Below are 24,954 nucleotides of genomic sequence, written 5' to 3'. Positions count from 1 at the left end.
TTGTGTAATAAAATTGTTTTATATGAACTGTATCTGTTGAACTAACAAACAATGCATATTTGTAATACAGAAATATACAAATAAAATACTTAGTTTATTTTAGTAAATACCTGTATTTGTTTAAATTAGTTAAAGCATTAGCTAACATGAACTAACAATAAACAATACTTCTATAGCATTATTATTAATCTTATTTCATTTTATTGAACAAAATCAAAACTTGTATTGACATAAACAATTGTATTGACATTAGCAAAGATTAATAAATGTTAAAAACTGTATTGCTTATGTATTTACTTAATATAACAAATACAACCTTAGTGTTACCTTTGCTTTGTATATAAGTATACCATTAACATGTCCAAGGCATGACATGCTTTTAAAAGTAGCCTATAGTGTGTCTATTTCATTCACTTCCTTCATGAAGAGCTTCCACTGATCTTCTATAGAGGAAGTGTAGTGTACTTTGTTCAGTAGGGCGGGGCTTGCGGTTTCCTTAGAAAGTGTACTGTAGACTAAATAATTGTTACAGTACGAAGGCCACGTTTCTTTTAACTCTGCAACAAACGCAAATACAATGTAATTTCAATGACAAAGAGCGTTATTGTATAATCTTCACACAGAGGGTGGCGGGAAAAGGCGGTCCACATCAAAGCGGAACAAGAAAGGCTCGCGAGGCGCTCGGTAAGTTTGTTGCAACTTCACTGTGCGCTGCGACAACATTTCGCTAACAACCTCGTTATACTGTAAATATTTGAATTCACGTCGACTTTTAAGAGTGCTTATGTTCTTACGCCATGAATGTGTTTCAGTGAAAGTTAAAATTGTGGGTTTATCAGTCGTGCTCGCGCCATTAAAACGACATCGTCACGCGGAATTAGCGTTTGAACTGAGGAGCATCTCGCGCAACAAGTGTGTTTTACTGTTGATTCACGCTACTGGCATCCTTTAATTTTAGGATATGTAAATATTTAATTATGTTTTAACCTTACATTTGCAATATATGTGTATATATGGGTATTTTGTGAATGAATATAATGCGAAAATGGTAGATAATAATGGAATCTCCCTGCTATGGGCAATAAACGCCACCCATAGTAACCAACAGGAAATTACTCAATAATTCCCCTAATATTAAAAATATACATGTCTGTGTGCAACCTGTGCAATGCAGGATGCTGTTTCTGTTATGTATTTTAAAAACGAAGCCCAGTTATAGTTTTTGACATGATTCATAGTAAAAAAATATATTTTATGCAGAGACAGTAAAGTTATTTATGGTCAAACGCTGTGTACAGAGTACAGAGAAAAACTTTTTTTAATGCTTCTTTCACAGACAAGAATACAACTGATATCACTTCTATACAATATAAAAATATGCAGAAAAATAGAATTGCTAGAAACTAAAACAAAGTTATAAGAAAATAAGGTGTTTGTCCTGCTGGATAAGATTTATTTTATGTCTTACTAAAAACTTATGTTATTTCTCAAATGCCACTGGATTGGAATTAATCCTTGAGTTTGGGAATTTAAGGCTGAAAATCTTCTCGTGCAAAAATGTTAATCCAGAGATATAAAGTTATTTCATTGTCACAGACGGAAAAAAAATGTAGGCACTTTTTTGGCATGTTTTATGTAGATTAACGTTTGACTGTAAATTAATGGATTGCAAAATGTGAGCTACAAAGTTTGATATTTATGTTTTTCCTTCTTTTTTCAGCATTCATCCTCACTATCAGTGCATCTTTTGATTATAAAAAGCCTTTTCATACAATACCGTCCCTGTTTATTTAGTTTTTCAAAAGTCTAAATCACCTTTTGCTAACAAAAGGTTAATTTTAAACGTATTATATAACTCCCGCAAAGCATGTCCATGGCCCTCAAGCAAGTCTTCAACAAGGACAGGACATTCCGGCCCAAGCGCAAGTTTGAGCCTGGGACGCAACGCTTTGAGCTACACAAGAAAGCGCAGGCATCCCTTAACGCCGGCCTGGACCTGAAGCAAGCGGTTCAGCTGCCCCATGGCGAGGACCTCAATGATTGGGTGGCCGTTCACGTGGTGGACTTCTTTAATCGCATCAATCTCATCTACGGCACCATCAGCGACTCCTGCACGGACCAGACCTGTCCGGTTATGTCTGGGGGTCCTAAGTACGAGTATCGTTGGCAGGACGAACACAAGTACAAAAAGCCCACCGCTCTCCCTGCACCAAAGTACATGAGTCTGCTGATGGACTGGATTGAGGTCCAGATCAACAATGAACATATCTTCCCCACTAATGTTGGTAAGGACTCAACAAAACAAACAGCACTCTATGCTTAAAGATTATTTATTGACAAGTCTGAACTAAAGCTACGTTTACACACTAACGTAACAAAGTTTTCGAAAACTACACACAACATCAAAAAAAATCGTTGACTTTTTATTATCTATGTGTTTATTACTACAATTGATCCTAGACTATAAAACAGCATAATTTTGTAAACAGTGTTGCAAAAGCGTTAATAAACGTACTATCTTGTGTAGCACAAAATGCAGTCCTGTAGGCTGCCAATTTTGTTATGATTGTCAAGCACTCGTGCTTGTCCATAGACCGAACACGCATTACACAAGCACATGATGTCACCGTTGTCACAGATTTGCTTTATGTCATTTACAGCGGAAACTTTCACGCAGTTGTTTTCAAGAATTTGCACTTTGAAACCCGTTTACATAAGGTGTGTTTTAAGACCTGAAAACACCTTTGGTATGCAAAAAAAAGACAAAACACATGAAGGGCTTTGTCTTACACCCAGTGTTTTTTTTTTTTTTTTGCTAGTTTCAGCCCGACGCAGTTATCATTTTCATGTCCTGTTATTTAAATAAATAGTAAATGCATTTGCGCCCATCTGTACGCCCGTGGGTGTGCTGGTCTGAAAATGAGGTGTGCTCAGCTGAGTTGCTATTTTGAGGCAGTTGAAAACAATGCACCATCATTGACCAATTAAAACCTGGTTTAAAGTCAATGGCACTGTATTTTTTATTTGTTTAGAGGGCGTGTTAGTAATATGCGCCTATAGGCGGGTGCACAACGTGTTTACACTGCTAATTACAACCAAATATAACAAATAAAAAGGATTACAATGTAAAAGATTATTATTAGTATTGTGTACATACAGATAGAAAAACACCTACATATCATAATGGATAGTCATTGCATGTATCAGTATGACCTATTTGCAGTAATAACCAACGCAGATCTGCTGTCTTTCTGAAGAAACGTTCAGACTTTGTTCTTGCAAATTCTGGCAAGTAAATAACGAATCTTCCATGGTGCAAGTGCAGCGCTATTTAAGGGAATGGGATATGAGATTGGTTTGGTCTGATTGATTTAATGCACGTTACGCCCAAAACACACCCCTGACTCATTAAGAGAATAGTTACAGCCCTTTTGGACCATGCGCCAATCATTTTTTCCCATCGTTAAACTAGCAAAAGTGCTACAGTATAGCTCAGTGGTAGAGCATTGCGTTAGCAGCTAAAAGCGTCTGGATAAAAGCATCTGCCAAGTGCATAAATGTAAACGTAATGTAAAAGTGGATTCGGACACGCCCTAAGGGCACCTCCGCCATGCACTTCAGACCATGCACTTAGATCGTTAAAATAGGACCCAAAAAGTTTCCTGTTTTGGTTGATAACATTGTTGTGTAAATGGCTCCTAAAGTTAGCTTACATTGCTGACTTGAAAACAGTGTCCATGAATTATAAACATTAAAGGATTAGTCAATTTTCTTAAAGAAAATCCAGATAATTTACTCACCACCATGTCGTCCAGGATGTTGATGTCTTTCTTTGTTCGGTCCAGAGGAAGTTGTGTTTTTTTGGGAAAGCATTCCAGGATTTTTCTCATTTTGGTTGACTTTGGTGGACCCCAACACGTAGCAGATTTAATGCAGTTTAAACTTGCATTTTCAACGGAGTATCAAAGGACTCTCAACAATCCCAAACGAGGCATAAGGGTCTTATCTGGTGAAGCGATTGTCATTTTTGACAAGAAAAATTAAAAAGATGCACTTTTAAACCACAACTTCTTGTCTATCTCCGGTCCTGTGGCGCGCCGGCGCGACCTCACGTAATTGCGTAGTGTCGTTGAAGGGTTACGTATTACATATATGAAACGCACATTTGCCGACCATTTTAAACAATAAACTGACACAAAGACATTAATTAGTATCATTCCACATACAACAACGTCAGAACGGTCCTCTTTCTCCACACTTAAACACTTGGACATAGTTCGCATTCGTCATCCGTGACCGTGATGGCGTATTGTGTGGGGTCGCGGTGGCGTGTCGCAGGGCCGGAGATGGACCGGAAGTTGTGGTTTAGAAGTGCTTTTATTTCTTGTCAAAGATGATGACCGTTTCGCTGGATGGGACCCTTGTGCCTCATTTGGGATCGTTTGGAGTCCTTTGATGCTCCGTTGGGAATGCAATTTTGAACTGCATTGAGTCTGTTGCATGTTGGGGTCCATTAAAGTCCATTGAGATGAGAAAAATCCTGAAATGTTTTCCTCGAAAAACATGGTTTCTTCTCGACTGAACGGGGAAAGACGTCGGCATTTTTGGATGACATGGTGGTGAGTAAATTATCTGGATTTTTTTAGGAAAATGGACTAATCCTTTAATACAAAGACAATCTCACTTGCCTTACAGCCCCAAAAAGTTACATAATATAACAAACAAAACAAAATATCAAATCAGGTTGCATCGGCAAATTTGTTATCTACAAGTGTATTTCAGCTATCTTTTTTTCAGTTCTCCAAAGCTAACCTGTATCAGTAGAACAGACTATCCACTAGACATCTGATTACACATCTAGTAAAGGGCTGATGTCTCGAACTGACCATCACATAAAATGTAGACTATTCAGAGCCATATAAATGACAGGAGAAACCAAACAAACAAGAAACATGTTTTTTCTTTTGATACTTTCGAAAAAGTTTTTAATCAAGTTAATCCAAATTTTTCAAAGATTTTTAGATTAAATGTCTTTTCTAGTCTTCCTTTATATAATAAGATTTTATTCTCGCCATTAATATAGTCTTATAATATAAGCTGGGTATTTAAAAGAAAAGAAAGAAACCAAACAAACAAATGTGAAACCTTTACATAACCCAAAAAACTCCAAATTGTCAAGTGAAGAAGTGTGCTGTGTTTATTACTGGGAATTTCCCAGCCTCCCCATCATTGTCTCATTATCCTCATCGTGCCGTCTGACATCTGTGTTGCCTTTCAAATTAGGTCATATAATTTACAGTGGGCTTAAAATAGCCAGGCCTACATAAGGAACTGGTTCTTAGAATGCAACAAGACATTTCGCAGAGTTTAACATGTATAAGGAGATGCTTTCTGCGTATGAGACAGAACGCAGGATGCTATTAATAAATGCCACTGCAAAAATATGATTATGATTTATAATCCATCGCAGCATATGCGCCAGATGAGACTCTTGGTTTTTGCAGATGATGTTGGATCATTTGCAGATGAAAGAAGAGACGGGAGAGTTATTATCGGCAGACTCCACAGCTCTGCTTTTAATTTAATAATACCCCTTTTGATGTCATTTCATGTGTTGAACTTGATAAAAGCATTACGTCACAAAAAGAAACCTCATATACAGTTGCACTTGTGTAATGTATTCTAATTTTTATGTTATCATGTGACGTTTTATTTTTTAGGTACGCCATTCCCCAAGACCTTCATGCAGGTAGCGAAGAAGATCTTATCTCGTTTGTTCCGTGTCTTCGTCCATGTGTACATCCACCACTTCGACCGCGTGAGCCACATGGGAGCCGAAGCCCACGTGAACACCTGTTACAAACATTTCTATTACTTTGTTACTGAATTCAACCTCACAGACCAGAAAGAACTGGAGCCTCTGGTAAGCATGAGATAGCATGTTACAGACAAATTATTTACGATCACGAAATAATAAAGAGAGATAAATATTTAACATAGGTGTTTATTTGTACACTTTAAAAACAAACGGTGCTAAATAGCACTAAAAGAACCATTTTAAGTGCCATATAGCACCGATGAAGTACCTGTGTAGCACCTTATAGTGCTACGTAGAACCATATGTGGTGCCCGTATGGTTCTTCATAGGTGCTATATAGTGCTAGAAATGGTTCCTCTATGATTACGAGCCAAGAACCACTTTTAGTGCTATTTAGCACCGTTTGTTTTTAGAGTAGATGTGTCTGTTTCCACGTCAAGGTGTGCAGACAAAGCCAAATGTTTTACGATATTCCCGTAACTTGTACTTGGTATAAATGGAGAAACAAAAGATAAAGGAGAAAATTATAATGCATTACTGCATGATTAGTAGCCAACGAACCGATTTTATATGGTATTTGCTAATTGTTAGGGCCACACAAGGACAGGATGAGTCAGCGTGTTTGATATTTCAGCCTTTATCATTTTCTCACACGCTTAATGAGCATCTGAGCTCATGAGGCAGAAAATCCAGTCATTAATTCTCTCTGTAGTCACGGCTGAATGCCTGATATCAGGTGTCACAGTCAGGTCCTGTTACTGACATCAGGAGATTGGTGACTGTTGGCATAGTGAGTTTTAAAGGTATTATAATTGTAAAAGCAGCATTTATACATGTTACATTGGTTACACACCATATTTCATTCAATAAAAAAATAAATAAATAAATAAACGTTTTCTGAGACTCAATAAGTATAGCATATTTCTATTGCTTAGCATATGTGACACGGTCTGTGGTATTGCGTGATGATTATTACTAGGACACTAATGCGGTTTGTGTTTCTTTAAACAGAAAGAGATGACATCACGGATGTGCCACTGAAATGGAGAGCAGCGGTCCCCTTACATTCCACACAGATCAGAAGAACCACACAAATTAACAATTTAAAAGCAGATTATAAAGAAAACAAACGTTTAAAGACTATATTTTTATACACTTTAAAGTACTGTAATATTCTATTTAGTGAGAGGCGTCTACATCTCTGTATTCTGATGTGTATACTGGCATAGGGAGAATATTTTTATTAGAAATCAGTATTATCGGTCCTTTTTGTTTTCCAAATTTGTTCTAAATCATTTCTTTTTTCTGTTGTACTGCTATAATCTATAACATACAGATTATATTTGTAACTATTTATGTATGTGGTTGAGATATTAAACCCACTCAGTCTCGTCTGTGTATCTCGTACGTTTTGCTCTTGGTTGTTATTCGTCTTAGATGAAATTTGGATTTTTGCTAATTTTGGGGTAAATATTCAGAGTTCTCTGGAAGTTATTCAAATGTGGTAAATATAGCTCATGGTACTATTCAATTTAAAAGATTAATTTCAGAGTTCTTGCGTTACACTGAGTCATAATTAAGAAATGTAAAAAAAATGGTAGCTTCTGATTAAACAGAATGATTGAACTCGTGTGTCAGTGCATTTTAATTCATCTCACCCTGTGGTATACTGATTTTTATGTTGTTTTCTATTCCTTAAGTGAAAGACAATCTTAATGTAATTTTTTTCTTTTAACTGGTTGTGTTTGTGGTATCGTGTCAGCCTTTTCATACCCTGCACTATTAAATAAAACATTAAGATAACTGACTTGAGTCTGTGGCTTTATCCATCTGCAACGAAGCAATTTTGTCGTTGTCCATTAGATGGCGACAAACTCACGCGTCATACAAGACAGCCAGACATGGCTGATGAAATGTTGCATTATCATGGTCTGATGCATGCTGTAATCGCTAGTCAATCGAAGTTCACTAAATTTAGGCCTGTCGTTTGTTTATTTATTAGTAAAACATTTTAAAGAAATCTCTCTGTGCTTTTCTCAGCATTTTGACTACGACTGTCATTTGATATCCTGAATGAATGTCAAGAGGAGCCTTTGTTCTCTTTCAGAGCACTTGCTAAAAACTGCTGAGGTTTGAAGTTTGCAAGGCATAATGATTAAACATTTTGCGTCAGTTCCGGTCGTTTGTTTTTAAAATTAAGTCGTTAATTTTTAATCATGCCTCACCTTTACTTTCACAATTACGCTTTTGTTGCAAAAACCAGATATTTCCAGAAAGTCCAGCATTGTAATAAGTGGGCGTGTCTTAGTCTCAGCAACACTCAAGTTTAAGGCTGCAGTAATGCATTTTCCTTGCTAACACTTTACAATAAGGTTGTATTTTTTTAACATTACTAAATACATTAGCTAACATTAACAATGAGCAATACAGTTTATCACCAATTATTAATGTTGGTTAATGCCAATACAGTTCACTGTATGTTAACTGTTGTTAATACAAGTTATTAATTACTAAATTAATTACAATTTAATTTAAAACAATTATTAGTAAATACTGAAATTAACATGAACTAAAAGCTGTTGAGGTTTTGTTTAATGATAGTTAATGTTAGCAAGTGAATTTACTAATGTTAACAAATACGACGCTTTGTTAAAGATGATTTAGTTTGACAATTCATTACATACACACACGCATGCAATAAACCTGCTCAAATCTGTTATTAAGTAAAGAACGAAAATGTTTGTTTTTACCAGTAAATGTCTATATGTTAAGATAAACTGAACATGACACTCCCTCCACACTGATAAACAGATACGCAGCTCTGCACGCGCTTTCCCTTTCAGCGTCACGTGCAAAACAAACACGTCTGGTCGTGTTTACAAACGTTATTATCTGAAACTGCAAGAACTGCAGTAACGCTTTTGTTGTGCTTTTTTGGAATGTACCAGAATGGGGGTGAAGGGGAAATGAAACGTCACGTCAGTGGGCGGAGCTCTGACCACATGCTCGTTTTGATACGTGCAGGACGAGAGGGACACACGCGCACACACGCACACAAAATCACCAGTCTCTCTCAGTCTGATTCAATGTGGTCAAATGTTGCATTAGGTTGAGCATGTCTTTCTATAGCCTACGAATAAACGATAACAACAAAACTGAAATTAAAAAAGTTGATTATGACATCTCAGATGTAAGATAACCTAAAATCTGGTAAATTAACAAGTATATTTGAAAAAATAAACATGATGATGAAATCTAAGAAAGAATGTGTTCATTTTAACATATTGTTTTGTGTTATCCTATATAACACATGTGGTTTTTTTTAACACATTATGAGTCGTTTTGGTTGATTCTGTGTTTAAATAAATTAATGGGACAACACAAAGTGTGTTGTTCAAAAAATAACAGCGATGTGTTAAGTAAAGGACAACACATTAGATGTGTTGATATAATTAGATATAATAATATTGATCCAAATACATTAGGTTACACAAACAAAGCTTGTTTTTAAACAAAAACTGATTTTAGTGTACAAATCCAGTTTCTCGGGTTCTCAAACCGATGCAAACTTTTTAACAAAATGTTTCAGTATGCAAAATTCAGCTCTGCCATGCAGTCTGGAAACAAGCTCATTTTGTATATGTTCCATTTGTTCAACTATATGCAAATGGAGGCCTATTGTTTGGCCTACATTCCCTTTTCTGACATTTTGATTTCCAGGAGAAAGGATATCATGAGGGAAAAGCACACTTACGCAATGGGGAGATTGCTTAATCACAAAAATATTTTCTAGAATGAACAAAATTCCTTGACTTTAAGAACAAACAGGCAAGTCAGGTTTCCCTCCACAGTTACCGCTTGCTACAAATGTTTTAATTTTGTTACTTTCAACATTATTTTGTTTAATTAGTTAAGCTTCTGATAATTATGCATGCTTTTGTTTTGCGCACTCCCTACAATCAAAACATAACCCACACTGTCATTCACTATCAGGTTAAGCAGGTACTGCAGATCTGGGCACATTCTGCTGAATGTCTGTGCTTTTGATTACAATCACCTTTGGGCATAAGCTGTCTGTGTTTACCAGCACCCTGGAGTTCCAGGAACTATTTAGATGCTAAGGGAGAAGTGTGAATAAATCTTCGTGTGTTGACTCCTTGGAAAACCCACACATCCCTGATGTAACAGAATAGGACTACAGAAGTCCCAAACACACATGCACGCTTAACCTTTTTACTCTTTGCAAACAGATTCACACTCCTTTCTCTTTCTCAAACACTCTCTTGCAAACACGTCTCTTTCTCACTTTCTCCACCAATGAGAGCACTTTTCACTTTTCTTCACTTATTAAAATGTCACACTTCTTGTAGAGCTGTGAAATCTCTCTCTGTCTATCGTATTGTATATTTTCTCAAAATATATCAAAAATATACTAAAAATAACCTCCTTTGGAACATCACCAGTCAGATTCAACCCAAACCCTCTTTGGGGTGTACATGTGTTGCCTGTTATTGACTATGAAAGGCATTCAATGGAGAGTTTAGAATTCCTTTGGGAATGTTTTTCGATGGCCTTACTACATTAGCCGAGCGTACCCCCTGCCCCTCCTCTATCACGTGGCTTGTTTTGAACATAACTTGGCATTTCATCATGTGCTTCTCTTTCCCCTGTACTGAACTTTGCGCAATCTTCGGTGCTGTTTTCATGGATGAATATAGGCCGAAACACACACCGAGAGAGGACAGGCAGACAGAAAGAAAAAAAGGGAGGGAGAGAGTCACAAGATGTCCCTCAAACAGCATTACTGTTGGCAATGAAACATTTAAACAACAATAATAAAGATAAGCTGAGAAAATGAAGCCTGGGCCACCTGGCAGAAGAATATATCACTATTTGACACAACCTTGTGTGTTCAGGATAAGAAAGCTATTATCATGTTTTGCCAGAAACACAGAGACTACACAGAAATTATTTGGGTATTGGTATTGGACTCGGGTATAAGACGAATCATTGTTTTCCTCACTTTTGTAGGTCGGACTGCTTCGGATAAAAGCATCTATTAAATGCCTAAATGTATTTCTAACTCATGTCTAGGGCGCAAATCTCAGCTATTTCATTTTACTCATTCAAAGGATCAAATTGCATGAGGATCATTTACTCATATATCCACCTCTATCCCATCTCTGAGTCGTCTGTAAAACGTGCTGGTCTCCCAGTCGGGTGTGTCAGTCCATGGATTCCAAAATTCCCGCTACTGGGATTCCATCCTGTTAAAGAAAAGGAATTAGTATAATTATCAGTATTTTTTGTTTTGTTGGTCCATAAAATGCATTGTTTGCAAATGGCCTAACTTATAAAATTAAAACATAAAGAATACAATGTTATTTATATTAGAGAATAATGTTAAATGTAACCCCCATTGACTTTAACCACTGCTACTTTTACATTTAAGTATTAAACCTTAACTAAAAAAGCTACTTGGTGACAAAAACGTGTGAATAACTGCTAGGTGTGATTTGAATTACTAGTTAAATACCTTGCTGTGTTTTGAGAGACAAATAAAATAATAATATTTCCTTGATTCATTAATCCTGTAATATTAATTCACAAAACGTATTACTTATTAACTTATTATAATTTATTAACATGGACATTCTCATGACATAAAACCTGTTCAAACCAGCTGTCAAGAAATTGTAATTCATGATTAGTCATTTGGGAAATTTGATAGTTCATCTGTCTGTTGCAGTATGTTGCATCAGGCAGAATGAATGCAGTTCGGCTAAACACGATGTAATGATTTACATTTAAGTTAATTTATGTAATGGATACTTTCACGGGATTATTTATGGGTTTTTCGGCACTGTACTTAGTTTATAAAGTGTTGTATTTCTTTTTAGAAACATAGACAAATGTAGCCTTTATTATCCTAATTCGTCACCAGCTCACGTGACCTCTTTCTCGGATGTTCGATGGCATGCAGCGTTGCGCAAACTGATCGTCATATGACATTAAAGTACCGCGAGAGTGACTGGAGCTGTGCTTTCGACTCGCTCTCGCGGTACTTTGATGTCACAGTAAAGAAGTGTACATGAAGTCGTTTTTTTATTGGCATGATTATGTTTAATTACAATATTGCCAAAGCATTATACATAAAAACAAGTCATTACTAGAAATATACAATAACACCAAACAAATGGTGGTATAAATAAGGCGATAGAAAAATGATAAAAATAAAAAAATATAAGATAACTTAACATGACATGATAAACAACAAAATAATAAAAAATACTGTATGTGTACATGGATACATGGGCGCTCTCTCTCTCTCTCTCTCTCTCTCTCTCTCCTTGATGTGTGTTCTGTGTGTGCTACGTGTTTACAGAGAACAGGGGGCTGGCCTAACTGAAAGGAGGTGGGTAAGAAGGGGCGTGAGAATATAAAAACCAGTATCGCCGTTTATTGTTTTGTACCTTCCACACGTTTAGACCATACAGCCCACGGTCACCATCTGCTGCTCCCGAAGCAGAGGCTCATACAACGGCGTCAAGCCTGGAGCTTTAACGACAACAACGGGGTAAGGACGAGCTTTACATTCGGCTGATACGTGGTGATTTTCGGTTTGCTAGATGAGCGACGAAACAATAACATGACGGTTTTCATTTGAAAGGACGCAGTGCAACGGTCGGATTTGGTTCGTGAGCGACATGTTAGAAATTGACACATTTGTGTCAGATCGTCTCGATATATTATTTGGTTTACTTTCTTTTAAACTGGTTTTGATGCTGGTGGACTTATTGGACGCATTGCAGCCAAATCGCTGTATCCCGAGTTGGATCAGTTGAACGTGATCTCGTGCGTATTTGGACGAACATATATTAACGTAAGTAACGTTACGTAAGGCAAACTGAATAACGGACGGAAATGGTGAGATTGAGTTCTTCTTGGCACGAGTGTCCTGGGCAAGTCGTTGCATGCCAGTCCCTACCTGTGACGTGACGTCACGCGTTAAAACTAATTTAATGTTAAACCGTAGCTTGTATGGTATAAATCTACTTATTTAGTTTGTGAGTGTAATGTTTTAAATTACACTAACTTACATGATTTATAATGCATATTAACTTTTTCATTTTAGGTTTCCCGTTTAAAGCGCCACGGTACGCGAGACATTGGATTAGCTGAGTGAAGTCGACCACTGTAGCTAAGACCACCGTTGTTGCCGCCAGCCCAACAGTCAAAATGGTGCAGAACAAGATCACCGAAGTTACCGGATTTCATCGCTCTTTTAAGGTAAGTTTGCGTTTTTAAGTGCGTAAACGAAAATAAGAACACTCCCTAATCTGCATTGTTTTGGCTTTGAGATTGGTGTCACAATTATTAAGTAACACACATGAAGCTATTTCCGTTATTTGAACTAAGTTAAATGATTTGAGAGATGAGGCTGAATTAAAGACATTAGAAATCAGAAACCATTGCATAAACATTAAACAGATTTTCAGAATGGTCTCGCCCTTATTATCTGCTGAACTTTAGACTAGGCCATTTAAGTCCATACATTTTAATTAATGTGTTTTGTATTATAATAAACACAACCATTGATCATAAACATGACCAGCATGTGTATCCATAACTTGGGGGAAAAACTCATTAATGTTTTTCTATACAGGGGCAAAATCCCTTTGAATCTGAGGAATTTTCCAAAACCGGATCCAATCTTCTTGACACGGCCTTCAATTTTGATTGTTCCCCCCGACACGGTAGACTTTGTTTTTAAACTTCTTGTTTCTTACTAATCGCATTAGAGCTTGAAGTTGTGTACTAAAAAACTTTTTAACCTCTTATGAGAGTTTACATACCTGAGTCTTAAAGATATTGCACGTACATTATGATATTAATCAAAACGTAAACAATGTCGACAAGTTGTAAAACAAGAATCTCACTGCCACTTTCCAGCAAATGTGAGTATTTATACCCACCAATAGCAGTTCAGACTTTTCATTGGAATTTTCTTTCTGTTCTTGCGATCAGACATACCATCCAGTCGGCCCATCGACATCCCCGATGCCAAAAAGAGAAACAAGAAGAAGAAAAGATGCCGAGCAACAGACAGCTTCTCAGGGCGATTCGAAGGTGAGTTCAGACGAATGTCTATCAAAACTAAAATTTTATGATTATATTATATTTTCACATGCGTATGTTTGTTATAAAAACTAAAGTTTTTGTTTTATTCGAAGATGTATATAAACTGCAGGATGAGGTGCTGGGGGAAGGAGCCTATGCCAGGGTCGAGACCTGCATCAGCCAAATCACCCATAAAGAATATGCTGTGAAGGTGAGATGCTATTTCGTGTGATTCAACTAACTGGCGTTAAGTGATGCAGGAACTGCTTATACATAGATATAAATAAGCTAAGTGGGCATTCATCTGGCTCGGGTATGGCATTCAAGTGCTTTTGTTGTAAAGGGACTTTCCCTTTGAAGATGTACTTTGGGAATGATATTTACCCTTTTGACATGTATACGTGACCGTAGTTGATTTGTGCTGACTGGCACTGTTGCATGTGACTGGTAAGGGGCTGATAGATTCTTGCAAGCTGTGAATGCTGAGCTCGTGATTATGGGCTGCATGTGATTGACATTGTTATGAGGATTGCAGTTGGAAACTTGTATTATAACAGTTATTCAATCGAAGATAAAATGCAAACTTTTTAGTTTTTTTTTTACTACAATTTGGCTGTTATTGTTTTAGTTTTCAGAAACTCTAGTTAGGGCTACTAGATAGGCCTACTCTATTGTTTGTTATGGTTGAGTCTTAGTGGAAAGCAAAGCATTCATTTGTTTTTGTTAGACCGGATAGAAGGTCGACCAATCACCGACTTGGAACGTAACATCCTTATAGTTCACGACTCTCATTGGTTGGTAGAATGTACAGTTGTGGGAACATTTTGTGCTCAATGGGTCTGCCAAAACATAAACCTCAAAAAAGGGGGGTGGTTGGCTAACGAGGGTGGAGTTACATCCTGGAAGTGTTTACCTAGTTTCTTTTTTCTTTTCCTTTTTTTCATGCACTGCAGAACTTAGAACAAAGTGCATGTTGAGAAATAAACACTGCGTTCCAGGCACATTTGTTTTGCATTTTCATTTGTGGAAGTTGAAATATTGTGAAATTTGGAATTATTATTATTATTGTATTTTTATTATTAATAATAATAATAATAATAATAATAATAATAATAATAATAATAATAATAATAATAATAATAATAATAATAATAATAATAATAATAATAATAATAATAATAATAATAATAATAATAATGTTTTTATTTATTAAGAAAATGCCATTGCAATACTACTAAATGCATGCAGCATTACTCTATAAGAGAGCTTCTCGTACTCTTGTAACCTGAAGTGTTTGTTTCTAATCCCTTCATTTTGTTGGTCTTCATATGAGTTCGCTACACAAAAGACAGTGTTATTTAGGGATGTGTCTCGGTCCCTCGGGGTGGTTAGGTCATTACAAGCGTTAGGTCAGTTTATGCCGGGATGGGTTTCAGACAACTCTCACCAGATGTCCTGCCCACCCTCCCCCTGCGTGTCCCAGTCTGAACAAAAGGCAAGGCTGGGTGAAAACACAACCAAACCTCCTCAGCTGAGCCTTTAGACCAGCATCCTTTTGGGTAATGTTTACAAATGTGGTTTGATTTACAGACCAGTCTCTAAGCTAGCAAACAGATTTATGGGGGATGAAAATGTCTGGGTTGCTTCCCATTTGTTGATTTTCCATGCAGGACTAGTTTCGAATGCTCATATAATGTATAATGTACGCACCACAAATAGCATGTTCATATGGGTTCCTGTAGCTTGAGAATGGTGCCAACTACACGATTAGAGGTTTGATTCCCAGGAAAGATGCAAACAAAAAAAATCTATTTTTGGGGAGCACTGTAAATCATTTTGGATAAAAGTGTCTGCCTTAAATGTAAATGAAGCATTTTAGCAACTGGGCTAAATCTGTCACCACATGCCTCGGGCTTCTTCAAACATGTTTCACCCTATAATTTTATTGGTGAAGATTGATTGCTGACTCAGGCGCAGCAACGCTGGGGTTTTTGGGAATGTGCCGGCCCACATGCCTTATTCTCGCACGCCTGCTCGGCTCTCAATAGCAACACTAATCCAGAGAGCTGAACAAAGCACATGCACACATGCAAAGCGTGTACATTTACGCATTTGATAGACGCTTTTATCCAAACCTTTATGTAATATACTTTTTTGTATGATTGTTTCCTGGGTTTGAACCCATAACTCTTTGTGCAGCTGATGTTAAAGCTATAAAGGAGCTTAATTTCTTTCTTGAAGTGGGTTATACTGCTTTTAACTTTATGAGGGTAGCCAAATGGTCACACTAGCATTCGGCTTTGATACTAACCCGAGATTTTTTTCACCTCAGATAATTGAGAAAAGGCCAGGACACAGCAGGAGTCGTGTTTTTAGAGAGGTGGAAATGCTGTACCAGTGCCAGGGCCACAGGTAATCCAGTCATTACTGATGTGATTTGCATAAACAAACCGTTTTATCTTATCTCGAAATAAGTCTTGATTATGAATCAATACAATGACGACAGCAGCGTAGCCTAGAGGAACGAATGTACGTGTGGTTTCTCAGCGAGGGTTTTGTTGACTTAACACTGGTGTTGTCACTCAACACTCCCTTTTTGTCCACCCCAACAGAAATATTTTGGAGCTAGTGGAGTTCTTTGAGGAGGAGGACAAGTTTTACCTCGTGTTTGAGAAACTGAGAGGAGGTACGTGCATTGTATGTAGTGTTCTGTTACTTTTAAGAAACATTAACCAGACTCCCTTAGGCCCAGAGGTTGGCCGTATGTAACTAAATCGAGTTGGAAGAAAAGGATGAAGGATCACATAGCCCGGCGTTAATGTCTAACCTTGCGTTTTAGGCTCCGTGTTGGCTCACATTCACAAGAGGAGATACTTCAGCGAGCAGGAAGCCAGCATTGTGGTGCAGGACATTGCGAGTGCCCTGGACTTCCTTCACAACAAAGGTATGAGAAGAGCGTCGGGGAGGGGTTATTTAGGATTGGAAAGTGGAGATAAGGAGATGGTGTTTCACGCTGGGGGTTTGTTGGCCGAGTCTGAGGGGAAGGCCACGGGGGTCGTTGGAATTTAGATATAGTTGATCACATTTCTGCTAGCTTGAAAGAAGTATTTCTAGGTAAAGTTGCAAGCGTCTCACGTGTTTTATTAGCGTAGCTCTACTAAATATAGCAGTGCTTAGCAACCGGCTGTGTTGGAAACATTTCCCAACAGTGATCTCTTTGCCCTGTCGACAATCCTGACTTAATACGAATACCACAAAGCTAACGCGTGACTCTCATTTGTGCACTTGCAGGTATGGCCCACAGAGACTTGAAACCTGAAAACATCTTGTGTGAATATGAAGACAGGGTAAGTGTCTTACAATCACTTGTTGGCACATTTAAAGCACATTGTCTTTGTGGTCTGAGGTTGTGCTGTTTCCAGTCACAATGTAAACACTCAATCATGCATGCCAATTGCGGTCCGTTGTTTCTGAGACGAATTGTTTTTAATCTGATTTCCCGTCCATGTGTGTGTGTTCTTTTTTTGTAGATTTCACCTGTTAAGATCTGCGATTTCGATCTGGGCAGTGGTATTAAACTCAACAGCGATAGTTCACCCATCTCCACTCCAGAGCTCCTCACTCCAGTAAGTGTGACCTTTATTCTATTTTTGTTAGATTTATTAAACTGATTGGATGTTTATGAACTGTAGCCACCCCTTGTTGTTTATCCAAGGTGCATGGATAAGATGTGCGCTCTTTCAATGCCATCGCTTATCTAGAGAAGCCGCTTTAACGCTATTGGTCGGCTTTGGGTGGTGTGTTGTATCTCGCTCTGATTGGCTAGTTTTAATCATTCTTAAAAGGCAGTGCTAAGGTCAACCACAGGGTTTATGAGCACACTTTAAAGAGGTCAAAATAGTTCAGTCGTTGTTTGGTTGTCTCTGCTATAATATGCTTATCTGCATCCTTGTACTGTGCTTATCAGCATTATAACTTCGTCTTAACCGAATAACCGGTTTCTTTATAAATATAAGACATGGAGAACGTGACTCGAAGCAGCTCTCAATGTTATTTTCACAGCACACCGAGTTTAAGCAAAGAGTTTGACTGTGTGGGTGAGATGTATAAGAACAGGTGATGCAGAAACATGGAGGGGTGCAAGCGTTTGGGCTAAACTGAGCTGAGAAACTTTTTTTCTTGTCTTTGGATGAGGCTTTTTTGGAAAACCAAAATGTGCCAAGAGCAAAAACCATTCAAAGTAACTGCATTCCTAGAAATGCATGTGTCTGACTTCTTGGAAGTATGGAGTGTTGTTTTCCTTTTGATTTTGTTAAACTTTGAGCCTGTGTTTGTCTTATATTACCATTGACATTTATTCCTTTCTTGCAATGTTTGGCCTGAAGGGAACAAAAGTAAAACGCTAACAAACATTTCTGGCTTCTGTGCTCCGATTTCTTTGTTATTGTCTCTCTGGATTTCCTCAAGCCTGTCTGCGCATTAGTCTTTCGATTTCGAGTCACCCCCACACCTAGCAACTGGTCCGTGATTGGTTTGGTGAGAGGGTGGTTAAAAGTGGGAGGAGCATCTTGGTGATCTCTGGTCATGCACTCAACATGTTTTTCTTGGACGCCGTCCCATAGATCTTATCTAGATTGCTTTTATTTCATACGAGTCGTTCCCAGCCTAGTTCACAATCTTGTTGCTCATCAGGTTTCTGAGTTCTGTACTGTAGTGTGGTATCTTTATTTTTTCATGATAGGAAGTCTTGATTTTTCTCAGAAATGCATGCATTTCTTCCTGCCAGATCTGGGTAGAAAGTTTCTCTCTTGGGTTATGCCTTTGCTCTGTTTCTGCTCTATGCTAGCCCATAACCACAAGGGAAATTCATCTGCGTTCAGTCAACCAGCTCGCACAGCTGATGCATGCATCGGTGTAAGCCACAAAAAGCCCGGAACCAGCAACACAACCGCTCGTGCGAGTTCATATCCTTGCTTTCACTGAACTTGGAAAGTCCCGCTTATAATTTCCGCAGAATTCCACATCGGCTGTTTGCGTATATGATGCAACATCATGCCAGTCTTGCCTCTGAAGTTTGTTTTGAAAGTAAAATCCATCAGACCACCCCTTCACCCTTATCTCCGAAAGACACCGAGGGGCTCTGTATCATGAAGATAGAGCACTAATCCAACCACGTACCTCTGGCAAACGCGAGTCCTCGTTTGCTAAATTAGTGTTTTTATGTGAACACAACTGGGGTTTGTTGCAAAGCATTGTTTATGTTATCAGATAGGCCACTCAGGATTGGTTGAGGGTCTTTGTTTAGGAGTGGGGGTTTTGTGAAGGATTGAACGCGAGATGGTGAGCAAAAACAGCCGTGTCGATGGGGGCTGGGTGCAACAGAGAAAGCTTTTGTCTGCCTTCGCATTCCTGCACTGCGAAATGGCATTACATAAGTGCGCTGGGAGGCGGAGCTAAAGCGGCAGCTGGGCTCTCTGGGTAACAAAAGATCGGCAGTGCAGACTGCTTCCTTAACCTCAAAGATAAACACCAAAACATGTCCCATGCTGCACTTGAACACCTGTGAATACATCTACAACATGTGGGGTTGGCCAAACCTGCCTTTGCTTTGTACCATTTTATTGTTTTTGTAGCTCAACTGGTGGAGTATCGCTTTAGCAGCACAAAGGTCTAATAGGTTCGATTCATAGAGAATGCACATGCTGGTTAAATAAAGTATAGGTATAAAAAACAATTTGGCCTACTTTTGTACTTTACAACTGTAAAACATTTTGTAAGCAGAACTGCTATTTTGTAACACTGACCTCAGTTGCATAATTATAGATGCTCAATGTAGCAAAATGGCCCAACCCAGTAAGGAAATTGTCTGTGGAAGATTCAAGATGTCCTCTTAAAGTTGTAGTGCTCTCTGTAGTGGCTTTTACATCAAAGATCGTTGTTGCAAACATTTGTATAGCTATTATGTAATAAACAGCATGTGGGTTTTCTGGGACACAATCCTCTTTTTTCCTGTTCCAAAGCGTGACCTAGTTTTAGGCAGAGGCGGTCGGAGCCCGACCCAACAAAGCGGTGTGGGCTTGCAGCTGAGCCCTCAAAACACTCCATGACTCACTACCCCGCCTCTGCTCGTGACATAACAATAGTTACCAGGGTTACTGCTTTAAGGTTGCATATGCGACGCCGCATTTTCCATCTGGACTGCGGCAGGAAGCAGTGAGGTCGATCTTTAAACGTTCAACTAGTTAATCCTGACAAGCACCCACCCAAACAACCCAGGCTTGGCCCGACCTGCTGTTCATCATGTGATTCTCACACTGAGCATCTTAGCATGCTTAGGGGTTCGGCGCAGAACACATGACATGCATAAGATGAATGCAGAAAAGCGCTTGGACACATTTGTTTTTTTTGCATGCCACCACAACTGCCAAAACTACTGTTGTGTGTGTTTAAGCCTCGTGATCGACTCAGGTGGCAGTTGTTTACATATTTCTCACCCCTACTTCCTCTTTCTTTATCATTAGTGCGGATCTGCTGAATACATGGCTCCCGAAGTGGTGGAGGCTTTCAACGAGGAAGCCACCATCTACGATAAGCGCTGTGACCTGTGGAGCCTGGGTGTCATTCTGTACATCATGCTGAGCGGGTACCCTCCCTTCGTGGGACGCTGTGGAAGCGACTGTGGTTGGGAGAACGGAGAACCTTGCCAAGCGTGTCAGGTATGATGCGTCCCCTCGCCTAGTTGCGTGACCAAGTGCATGGTTATATAAACAAATGCACATCTGCTGTGGTTGGTACGTGTTTGCATTGAAATAATTTGTGGTGTTCCTTTCAGAACACCTTGTTTGAGAGCATCCAGGAGGGCAAATATGAGTTTCCAGAGAAAGAGTGGGCTCACATTTCCTACAGCGCCAAAGACCTCATTTCCAAACTGCTCGTACGGGACGCTAAGAAACGTCTCAGTGCCGCTCAGGTTCTCCAGCATCCATGGGTACAAGGGGTAAGAAGCGTATATTCCGATTTTAATCTTTTGAAGAACTTGCGTGTTTGAATTATTCACTTATTTACATTCTTCCTTTGTTTCTCCAGTGCGCTTTTGACTGTCTCCCCTCGTCCATCTTGCCTCAAAGGTGAGTTTTTGTTTTAAAAAAGTACCCGTTTATAGTGTAAGCCTTTATGAATTCCAAGCTAACTTTGTCCTCCATGCCCACAGGAATAGCAGCACTAAGGACTTGACCTACTTTGCGGGCAAGGCAGTTGCCATGAACCGTCAACTGGCCGAACAGGACGACTGGAAAGATCAACAGCATCAGGACTCTCCTCAGGTCGTCACGGCCAGTGCCTCATCTATGCGTCTCTCCCCTCCCTCCAACTCCAAACTGGCCAAGCGGAGACAGCGGAGCAGCCTGCTGAAGGGAGCACCAGTGTCCGCCTCCGAACTCAGGCAGCTCCTGGCACCGCTGGTCATCGTAGGGGACTGCGCTTGATCGTTTGAACTGGGCTTTCATACGGACAAACCAAGTCTATTCTACCTTTGTGCGAACTTCCCCTTCCTTGGTCCAATTAAATGATACCAGACTCTTTCCTAAACACAGATTTGGTGACAAATTTTGCTTCTAAAGCACTTCCATCAGCACTGGGAACGTTGATCTCCTTGATGGCTCGAGGAAAATAACCCAAATTGAGTTTTTAGGATAGAGACTGGGTGACATGAGGCATTTTTATTTTTTTTAGAGCATGAAACACCAGCTCTAACAAACCAAAGGTCTAATACCCATACCCAAACCTCCTTCTGTGCTGCTTCCACGTTACAACTGGATTCACTGTGAATTTTCTCTGTGAGAGATGAGTGCATTTGCTTCAGGAATGTTCCTCCTGTATGCGTGTGCGCGTTTTACTCCCCCTCCCCTTCTGCGGATACTGAAGATGCTCGGTCATTGCTGATGAAGGCTATTATGAGTAGCATTATTTTAGTGGAGATGTCGTCTAAGTGGACAGAAGTTCTGTTAATAGTGCCTCACCTCACTAGTATGTACCCACCCACAGCCTTTTTAATTAATTTTATCTAGGAAAATTCCCTGATCGTTAGGAATAGCAGTCACTAATCGGGAGTGTTTACTCTTAATTTGTAGTTGCATCATTTATTTCAAATCCAGATTGTTTTCTTTCAAGACATGGGTTTTGGGTGAGCAATCTGGAAAGATCGCTGCACGTCGTCGTTTTTACGTAAGCTTCCATTTTGTAAAACTTGGACTTGGCACGTTACATGCATCCCAATCAATGTCCAGGAAACCACCGTGGTTTTCAGTAACCAAAAAATCTTATCAGTAGCTGATAAGCGCGTGAAAACTTTTGTGAGCACAATAAGGTTATAGTACACGCTGAAAGGCAACCAGGTGGTTTTAGAAGCACACGTTTGCCAGTATGACCAGATGATTTACGACCGAAATCAGGGAGTGACGGCTTTGAGGGGACAGTGGTGGTACGCAGAATTAAAAAAAACCTTGCAGATGCCGCCGAAAAGCGATTTATAAATATTAGGAGGGGAGGGAGAGATTATTTTCTAAAAACACTTAAAAACAAAAAAATCTATATTTAAAAAAAAAATGGAAAGCATTCCAGGAAAAAGTATTTAAAATTCAACAAAAAAAGTCTTCCGAGAAAATGTAGCTGTATGAGTGAAATGGTTTAAGAAAGTTTACTTTGTTTTTTATATGTTAATGGTTGACTCCAGTTCAGATGTTTCAAATTTTGTTAAGCTTTGTTTAACTTCTCATTGAAAGAATATTATATTCAATCTTATTTTTTAAAAAGGTGCTGTTCAGGTGGAACGTTATATTTTTTCTTTTTTATAATTTTTGTTACTTATTGATTTATATGCTGTAGAGAAAGAGGGCGAGAGAGTGTGTGCGAGAGAGAGAGAGAGCGCGTGTGCGAGAGAGTAGAGAACAAAGTCGGAGAAACCGAAGGATAAAGATGAGAGAAGGAGTCTGATACTCAGTGGAGATCTGATCTAATGTTTTCGTTTTTTCGAAGTGACTTTAGGGTCGTTTAAACTCCCCGTTTTTCTCTGTAATGCTTGATGGTTTTAGCGTGCGATGCAACAAATTTTGCCAAAGTGCACCAATCTCTAAAATCTAATGCTATGACTTATGCGGGTGTCTGGAAGTGTTGATCTTGGATCAGCTTTAGCCATTTACATCGTAATTCAGACTGCGTTGAGATGAGCATGGATCCCTATCGTCCCTCTTACGCGAGACGTAAGAGTGCACAAAGCATTCGGAGATTTAAGGTTTATGAAATCAAGCATTAGTATCATCATTGGGAGTTTAAATTGCTCAAGCACATGATCCTGTTGAATGTTTTCGACGCATCACCAGTTCTGTTGTGCGATGCTCTGAAATATATGAAACCTAATGGCAGTCCTTGGTTTTGAAGGACCCATTATGCTGATTATTATTATGACACTGATTGTAACCTTTATTGATTTTCTTTTTCTTTAATGTTTTTACAAATGCATCTTTTGTGGGTTTTATGTCTTATAGTAAGACTTAAATTGTACGTGTAGCGGTTTCCTCATGTTTTTGTTCAGGAAACTGCTTTGCTACAATGAATATGTACAGTACAAATGGAAACCGAAGCGTTCATAAGCTGAGATTTAAAGCAATCTTTGGTCTGGAAAATACCATTTCCGACACTTCTCTTCAGTGTTTTTTGTCTTTTTTGCTTTGTATTCCAGATATCCCAGATGTTTGGGTTTGTATTTCTGAAGTGTCTGAGGCACTTGGTTGATCCTCAAAAGCCCCTGTGCCTCTGACAGAAGATTCACCACTGTTTTACCCATACAGTAGTTATGGGTTGCCTTGTATTAACAAATCTGACAAATCTTTTTTATTTTGGGTGCGTGTTCTCATTTGCAGTTAAATGTTCTTGTTTTACACAACCCAACATTAGCCATTACAAAGCAAATATAAAGTATTGTAATATGAAGACTCAACCTCCCACTCAATGTTTCTTGGGATAAAAATATTCAGGTGCACAATAATATAGATTTTATTTTGTTTTATCCTCAATATGTGACCCTCTAGCCTGAAGGCTATTGTTTTTGAAGCACTGTTTGTCAGTTTCTAAATTCCAAAGTTTGTCCAAAATACGAATTGGGGTCAAAATCACCCGAGACAACATGGGTATTGATTTAAAGAAGCACTTTACTGTACCATGTGGCTGACTGCAGTTCACTCGAAGCTAAATTTATGACTGTTGTTGCAGATTTTTGTATTGTTTTGTACAAAACAAACCGACAAAACGCAATAAAATGCTTTAAACATGTCCTGTCTTCTGTTATCCTTTCTCATTATTGGATCACCGTCAAAAGTTTCCTAAAAATGTATCAATCCTATCTGGCTTATATCACATGCTGATAATACAAATATTGATCAAGCCCATAATGCTCAATCTCTTAGACAAGTTCCTCTTGAAGTGACAAACCTGCTGCCTGTTTCTATCACCTGAGCATGAGTCACATGGTGTATTACTAAGTAAACATCTTTGTTTACATCATTACATCACCGAGCCAAGTCTGCTGATATTTCACTTGAACTTGCCAAGGCCGATTTCTGCTTTTACAGCAACTGATGCAACAACACTGTAAGTGCCAGTTGCTTTGGAGACCACAGAGCAGCATAGCAGTCTACTGTAAAAGTGTGGGTTGAACTTGTGGAGGATAGTGAGTCAACAAACTGTTTGGATCACACTACTGTGTTCTCAAATTCACTGAGTTGGAATAAATTGAGGGCTTATGTGCAGATCCAAATGTTGTTGGTATGAATATAAGAAAAGCAGTGCTTCAGATTCTAAAAGCACTGAAAATAACGTACAATTTTATTACACATATAAATACAGTATGTATAGAGTATATTTGTACTTTCCACAGGTTTGTTAAATGTGTGCCAGTACTATATTATATTTATTATTATTATTTATAATAGAGTTTAATGTTTCTAGTAAACAGTTTTATG

The 24,954-nt window shown here is 38.6% G+C and overlaps 2 protein-coding genes across 3 annotated transcripts; both read left to right on the top strand.

Annotated features, from left to right (window-relative positions):
* Window positions 1-459: 459 nt before the first annotated feature.
* mob3a (MOB kinase activator 3A) lies at window positions 460-7,625 on the top strand. 2 transcript variants are annotated; one of them, XM_073867937.1, is made up of 4 exons: window positions 460-684; window positions 1,721-2,285; window positions 5,721-5,923; window positions 6,830-7,625. In XM_073867937.1, exons 2-4 carry the CDS (start codon window positions 1,868-1,870, stop codon window positions 6,857-6,859), a joined length of 651 nt encoding a protein of 216 aa, XP_073724038.1. In that variant the 5' UTR covers window positions 460-684; window positions 1,721-1,867; the 3' UTR covers window positions 6,860-7,625. The 2 variants fall into 2 exon arrangements, with proteins under 2 accessions (XP_073724038.1, XP_055024698.1); XM_055168723.2 differs by lacking the exon at window positions 460-684 and adding an exon at window positions 733-912.
* A 4,612-nt stretch (window positions 7,626-12,237) lies between these two features.
* mknk2b (MAPK interacting serine/threonine kinase 2b) lies at window positions 12,238-24,265 on the top strand. The gene is made up of 14 exons (XM_055167229.2): window positions 12,238-12,395; window positions 12,954-13,108; window positions 13,485-13,575; window positions 13,847-13,948; window positions 14,053-14,150; window positions 16,272-16,351; window positions 16,552-16,625; window positions 16,779-16,883; window positions 17,231-17,286; window positions 17,470-17,565; window positions 20,461-20,655; window positions 20,772-20,936; window positions 21,026-21,066; window positions 21,150-24,265. The coding sequence occupies exons 2-14, from the start codon at window positions 13,058-13,060 to the stop codon at window positions 21,421-21,423; spliced, it is 1,428 nt and encodes a 475-aa protein (XP_055023204.1). The 5' UTR covers window positions 12,238-12,395; window positions 12,954-13,057; the 3' UTR covers window positions 21,424-24,265.
* Window positions 24,266-24,954: the final 689 nt, after the last annotated feature.

This window comes from Misgurnus anguillicaudatus, chromosome 5, assembly GCF_027580225.2.
Source record: "Misgurnus anguillicaudatus chromosome 5, ASM2758022v2, whole genome shotgun sequence".
In the NCBI taxonomy this organism is placed as follows: Eukaryota; Metazoa; Chordata; class Actinopteri; order Cypriniformes; family Cobitidae; genus Misgurnus; species Misgurnus anguillicaudatus.
The sequence above is the reverse complement of the archived record's forward strand: the minus strand, read 5'-3'. Positions and strand labels throughout refer to the sequence as shown.

Excerpts from the sequence above, each read along its gene's own strand:
- mknk2b (XM_055167229.2), top strand. The coding sequence starts at position 13,058 with ATGGTGCAGAACAAGATCACCGAAGTTACCGGATTTCATCGCTCTTTT. Across the intron at positions 13,949-14,052 it reads CTTCTCAGGGCGATTCGAAG|ATGTATATAAACTGCAGGAT; the intron begins GTGAGTTCAGAC and ends TTTTATTCGAAG. Across the intron at positions 16,626-16,778 it reads GTTTGAGAAACTGAGAGGAG|GCTCCGTGTTGGCTCACATT; the intron begins GTACGTGCATTG and ends CTTGCGTTTTAG.
- mob3a (XM_073867937.1), top strand. The coding sequence starts at position 1,868 with ATGTCCATGGCCCTCAAGCAAGTCTTCAACAAGGACAGGACATTCCGG. Across the intron at positions 2,286-5,720 it reads TATCTTCCCCACTAATGTTG|GTACGCCATTCCCCAAGACC; the intron begins GTAAGGACTCAA and ends TTTATTTTTTAG. Across the intron at positions 5,924-6,829 it reads AGAAAGAACTGGAGCCTCTG|AAAGAGATGACATCACGGAT; the intron begins GTAAGCATGAGA and ends TTCTTTAAACAG.